Source organism: Vicia villosa, linkage group LG1 (assembly GCF_029867415.1).
Source record: "Vicia villosa cultivar HV-30 ecotype Madison, WI linkage group LG1, Vvil1.0, whole genome shotgun sequence".
Lineage (NCBI taxonomy): Eukaryota > Viridiplantae > Streptophyta > Magnoliopsida > Fabales > Fabaceae > Vicia > Vicia villosa.
Genome location: NC_081180.1, coordinates 108,630,230 through 108,636,645, shown reverse-complemented (window position 1 = coordinate 108,636,645; position 6,416 = coordinate 108,630,230). Strand labels below are relative to the sequence as shown.

The following is a 6,416-nucleotide window of genomic DNA, read 5'->3' as shown; positions in this document are numbered from 1 at the left end:
AGGTATAACATGTGAAACACAATATTCTAACATGTGTGCAGTGCAATATTTGTCCCTTGTCAGCATGCCATAATGGATATTGCTCGATGCAAAGTTTCTGATTGAGATTTAATCAGAGTTGTTGTTAATTGTTTGACAGCTATTGAATATCAAATCAAATTTAAATGAAGATTTAAATTTGAATTAGAAATATAAGAAATCATATCTTTTTAGAGCCTAAAATTAGAGTCTATATTTTTCAAGTTTTTTAGTCTGCCCTTAATAAGTCCGTTACTCATTAGGACTAGTCCGAATTAACCGAGGGTTGTTTGTTAGGCCAGTTAACTATAAATTCAAAAGAAAAATATTAATATTTATGTTATCTAACACCAAAACAACACAATAATTTTTTTAATTATATTTATTCTATTCAACTTTTTTTTTTAATATTAAATATTAATATATTCAAATTAATATTTAATAATTTTGTGTTTATCTCACAATTTCCTCATATTATCTAGTTTCTGTTGTGTTCAATACTTCAATATTATTCTAGGTCAATAAAAAAGTGAGCTAGAATAATAATTTTTTAAGTCAATACTACAATAGGATTTTTTTCCCCGGTTCTAAAAAGCCAAAAGTCCTTCACAATCAACTCCAACTTGTTTAGAATCGAATGATCTAATTTGAGAGCTCTAGTGACATCTAATAACATTAATATTTTAAACACAAAAAAAAAATCTAATAGCTTCATGTTCTCCTCCTATAAATTGGGGTGAAGTAGAAAGCAAAATGCAAAAGTCCTTCCATACATTTGCTGGTGACTTTGGAGAAGTAGTACGTAATTAATTGCCTCTTCTTTCTAATTATTTTTAGCTTTAACTAATCTTGCACTAATTTCCCTTGCTTTTATATGATAATTTATAATAGCTCCTGTTTACTTGACTATTAATTAGGTTTGCCTTGTTTATCTCAGACATGGATTATGTGAGTAGTGCACTGCTCTTTTTGTTGACATGCATTGTCACATACTTTGTTGGTTCACTTTATGCAAAAAGCAAAAATTCAAACTACAAGCTTCCACCTGGACCTTCTTTTTTCACTATCATGTCAAACGTTGTTGATTTGTACAACAAGCCACAACAAACACTTGCAAATTTTGCTAAGTTTTATGGTCCTGTTATGCGTATAAACCTATGCACTGAAACCACTATAATAATCTCTTCTTCTGATATGGCCAAAGAAATTCTCCATACTCATGATTCTTTGTTCACTGATAGATCTGTTCCTCATAACACAACAACACACAACCATGACAATTTTAGCTTAGTTTTCCTCCCATTTTCACCTCTTTGGCAACACCTTAGGAAAATATGTCATAATAATCTATTCTCCACCAAGACTCTTGACGCAAGTACAGAACTTAGACGTATGAAACTCAAAGATCTTCTCAATGATATGCATAAAAGCAGTTTAAATGGTGAAGCTGTTGATATTGGAAGAGCTGCTTTCAAGGTTTGCATTAATTTTTTGTCCTACACTTTTGTGTCTCAAGATTTTGTTGAGTCCTTGGATGATGAGTATAAGGATATAGTTTCCACTCTCTTGAGAGCTGTTGGAACACCAAACATCTCTGATCATTTCCCTGTGTTAAAGATTTTTGACCCACAAGGAATCAAAAGACTCACTTCTAATAATATTTCAAAGGTGTTTAAAACCTTGGAAACCATAATTGACAAACGAATGAAGTTGAGAGAAAGCGAACATTACATCTCAAACAATGACATGTTAGACACCTTGTTGGACATTTCCAAAGAAGATATTCAGAAGATGGATAAAAAGCAGATTAAACATCTATTACTTGTACGTATTTTCATTTCTTTTTCACCCTTTTATCTTTTACTTTTATATAATCATGCACTATAAGTCAAAATCTCTCCAAGTCGTATTTGATACTTACCGCGTCAATATCCAAATTTATTTATTTAAAAGGATACATTAAAAAATTCCAATCCAGAGGCGATACTCCGATACTTCCTGGATACGTCACTTTCTATTTTTTTTTATTAGATCCTTCTTTAGACTGACCATTCATTCCTTTTGTTTCATGACCATTCATTCCTAGTCTTTTCCATTAATATCCTAGTTAATTCATTCCTTTTGTTTTAGACCATTGGTTCCTAGTCATTTTCATTATTTTCCTAATTAATTCTGAGTACATAGTTATAATTTTTTAAAATTGATTTTATTTTCCATAAGTTTACTATCAATACCAATTTTTAAAATTTACTGTAATTCATATATATTACCATTCATTAATTGCTCTAATGGTAATTAGCAATGGACTTAATAGGGAGCACCACAGTTCCATCTATGCAATTGCTTTAATTGGTATTACTTTCTTTTTAAATATAATTAATATTATTTATACTGGAAAGTTTTATATACTCAAATGATACTTGCATTTTGCAACTTTTCTTTCTTTTGCAACATTCCTTTCATTTTCTACGGACCTTAATAAACCAAATTTGGAAGCTGCCTTTGTTTACCTAGACGATATAAATATTTCAATATCTTAGATTTTACATTTTTCTAATCTAATAATGTGTTAAAGACTGTATTATGAATTTAATTTTGTTAAATTATAATTTAACTGAATATTTAATTTTGATTTTTTTTTTATACATATCTTAAACATATCATATTCTATATTATTAATAAAATATCATTGCTTAACATGTCTTTATTGTATATTTAATAGGATCTACTTGTGGCGGGAACAGATACAACAGCATATGGATTAGAAAGGGCAATGAGTGAACTAGTACGCAATCCAGAGATTATGTCAAAAGCAAAAAAAGAACTTGAGGAGGTTATTGGATTAGGAAATCCAGTTGATGAATCAGACATGGATAGGCTTCCATACTTACAAGCAGTGGTAAAAGAGAGTTTACGTTTACACCCTCCAGCTCCAATGTTGCTTCCTCGAAAAGCGAGGGTAGATGTGGAAATATCAGGATACACAATTCCAAAGGGTGCTCAAGTTTTGATAAATGAATGGGCTATTGGTAGAACAGACATATGGGAAGATGCTCATTTGTTTTCACCAGAAAGGTTTATAGGATCTGAAATTGATGTGAAAGGTCGACACATTAAACTTACACCATTTGGGAGTGGAAGACGTATATGTCCTGGATCACCATTGGCAGTGAGGATGTTGCATTTGATGTTGGGATCATTGATCAACTCATTTGATTGGAAACTTGAAAATGATATGGAGTTTAAGGACATGAATTTAGACAAATCTCTAAGAGCCATTCCGGTTGCACTAAACAAAGTGTATTGAGTATTAATCAGATCAATGTATTATCTTAAGCTTGCTGGAGATTGGGTTTGAGATGGACCTGGTTTTAGGCGAGTATATTGTACTTTAATCTAGTTTTTTCTTTTACTTTAATAATTTTGTATAATAGTGTGTGGGTTTGTAATTTATAAGTTTCCACTCCAAAGTCTATGGAGGTGTATGCTAAAACAATATAGTAAATTAAATTTCCTACTTCTGTATACTTCTGTTTTTGATTGTGAATATTTTATAGAGACTCTTGTAGTTTCTTCTACTCCTTCCCAATAATTTTATTTTTATTTTTTATATGAAGTATTTTAATGGCTGAAATTGAAATGTCGTATGTTCGAAACTGCACTTTTGTATTTAGTATTACTGTATAACTATTAATTAAATTGGTTTAACGAGACTTTCTCCCTATAAATTTATATAAGTGGCAAATAACATTGTTTCACTTCTATTAAAAATTATTGGTAGTGTAACAATTAAAAAATATTGATAGTAAATACTAATGTGTATTTTGTGTATAATTATTACTAAATTATATTTTTATGTATAGATATGTTTAATATTTTTTTAATGACAAATCACAAAATATTATATATAAGAAAATTGAATAAAATAAGAAATGATCTATTCCATTCAGGATGACAAATATCAATGAAAAATCGAAAAACAATAGAAGCAACAAATAGTTAAAAATGGATGAAAAAAAAAACAAACCTTTTAGAGAACTTTTAATCTAAAGCTAGGTAATCTTAGTTTGTTCTTGAATACATTATTTCTAAGAAAACTAGGCATGCTAGAGAAAAATAGAGGGAATGAAGAGAATGACTGACGTTGGAAAGAGATTATGCGCAATTATTGTCCTATATATAGATACGAGATATCAGACTATATATAATGAGGGTGTTGAAAAACAAATTCAATAGTTGAATCCTTGCAATGAGGGTGTTGAATAGAGTGTTTAAAGTGAGGTGTATTAATTGGTGTTGAAAGTTTTCAACATGTTGAATGTGAAAAGAGTGGGGTCCACAAAATACTTTGTAAAATTTTATTGGTTGTTTTGAATGTTTAAATTTTTTAGTGTGTTGTGAATGGTGGTGGAATATGATGTTGAATTTTATCAAACAAAATCATTGTAGTGAGTATAAATTGAATGTGTGTTGAATTATTAGGTGGAAGAAAGAGAAGATGATGTGTAGTATAAAAAATGGAAAATAAGAGTGTTGAATAATAAAACCATTGTACATAACCTTATACGGTTAATGTTTTTTTTAGCAGTTGAACCATCAGTTTCTTGGGACATGTACGGGGAGTGGAGTCTAGAGGCGAAGACCGGAGAGGGCTTTAAAAAGGGAAGGGTTGATTGGAAAAAATTGAAAGATTTTAGTTGGAAAGGTTTATTTTTATTTATAATACCAAAATCCCCTTAATTTGTAGGAACTTAAAATTTGTATTAAATGAGAGTTTTGTAGGACTTGCATAAATTTTCCAAATATATTTTATGTTGTTATAATATTTTGAAAATTAAAAATATAATAACAATAAATACTCTTTTATCATTCTTTACAAAACATTCTTTCAAAAAATGTCAAGTATTTTTCTAAATAGTTTTTTAAAAATTCATTTTAGGAAGTCTTCTCTTGCCCTCCCCTCCAAACTCTCAAACAAAGCCTTAGACACCAAGGAATCAAGACTTGGTTGTTGAAGGCTAAAACCACTAGAGTCGATTATGTTTTTAGCCATTGGTTGGAGTAGTTGAGATCATGAGCTAGCTAAATGGCTCGAAGAGCACCGAAGACCTTTGTAGAGAAAGCAGAATCAGGGCCAATTGGTTCAGCAAAAGCTCCTAGGAAGTCTGCTTGATAGTTTTTAAAAATTCCAACACATACAACCATGATTATGGCGGATGCGCCTTCCATATTGCACTTTGTCTAGTTGATGATAGAATGATGCCATATAACCTCTTTGGTCAAGGGGGCCTTAAGAGGGCGATTGGTGATCTTAAGGGATTTAAGAAGACCAAAATCTTGCATGGATGAAGGTGAATGCTAAATACCTTTTTTTCGTCCCTTATCTTGTATTCGGGCTCCAATTTGGTCCCTTAACTTTTAAAAAGACCATTTTGATTTCTCAACTTTTCAAAACATATCAAGTTAGTTATTTCCGTTCAAATGGCAGTAATGAGGTTTATTTTTGCTTATGTGGTAAATGATGTGTAACATTGACATTTACAAAAATTAATGCCGTTGAAGATGGGCTGTTGATAAGAAAACGTGTGAAAGCCGAAGAAGTCTCATCTTTACAACGTATAAAGGTGTTCCAACAAAATCTAGAGCAATCATCTATAGTAACAAAACGATAGTAGTTATCACCTAGGATTTTAGTCCTTGAGGGATCAAAGAGATCCATATGGAAAAGTTCAAGAGGTCTCGAAGTTGAAACAACGTTTTTGAATTTAAATGAGATTCTTGTTTGCTTGCACATTTGGCATGCTCTCATACTTACAAGCAGGGGTAAAAGAGAGTTTACGTTTACACCCTCCAGCTCCAATGTTGCTTCCTCGAAAAGCAAGGGTAGATGTGGAAATATCAGGATACACAATTCCAAAAGGTGCTCAAGTTTTGATCAATGAATGGGCTATTGGTAGAACAGGCATATGGGAGGATGCTCATTTGTTTTCACCAGAAAGGTTTATAGGATCTGAAATTGATGTGAAAGGTCGACACATTAAGCTCACACCATTTGGTAGTGGGAGACGTATATACAGGATCACCATTGGCAGTGAGGATGTTGCATTTGATGTTGGGATCATTGATCAACTCATTTGATTGGAAACTTGAAAATGATATGGAGTTTAAGGACATGGATTTGGACAAATCTCTAAGAGCTACTCCAGTTCCACTAAACAAAGGGTATTGAGTAATTAATGAGATCAATGTATTATTATATTAAGCTAGCTAAATGGCTCGAAGAGCACCGAAGACCTTTGTAGAGAAAGCAGAATCAGGGCCAATTGGTTCAGCAAAAGCTCCTAGGAAGTCTGCTTGATAGTTTTTAAAAATTCCAACACATACAACCATGATTATGG

General features: G+C 31.5%; 2 protein-coding genes across 3 annotated transcripts; both read left to right on the top strand.

Annotated features, from left to right (window-relative positions):
• Window positions 1–786: 786 nt before the first annotated feature.
• LOC131614130 (geraniol 8-hydroxylase-like) lies at window positions 787–3,567 on the top strand. Of its 2 annotated transcripts, XM_058885759.1 has the most exons (3): window positions 787–816; window positions 956–1,842; window positions 2,741–3,567. In XM_058885759.1, the coding sequence occupies exons 2-3, from the start codon at window positions 958–960 to the stop codon at window positions 3,323–3,325; spliced, it is 1,470 nt and encodes a 489-aa protein (XP_058741742.1). In that variant the 5' UTR covers window positions 787–816; window positions 956–957; the 3' UTR covers window positions 3,326–3,567. The 2 variants fall into 2 exon arrangements, with proteins under 2 accessions (XP_058741742.1, XP_058741747.1); XM_058885764.1 differs by lacking the exon at window positions 787–816 and having other exon boundaries at window positions 827–1,842.
• Window positions 3,568–5,787: 2,220 nt separating this feature from the next.
• On the top strand, window positions 5,788–6,156 carry LOC131651157 (drimenol monooxygenase-like). Its single transcript, XM_058920827.1, has one exon. The coding sequence runs from the start codon at window positions 5,788–5,790 to the stop codon at window positions 6,154–6,156; it is 369 nt and encodes a 122-aa protein (XP_058776810.1).
• The last annotated feature ends 260 nt before the right edge of the window (window positions 6,157–6,416 follow it).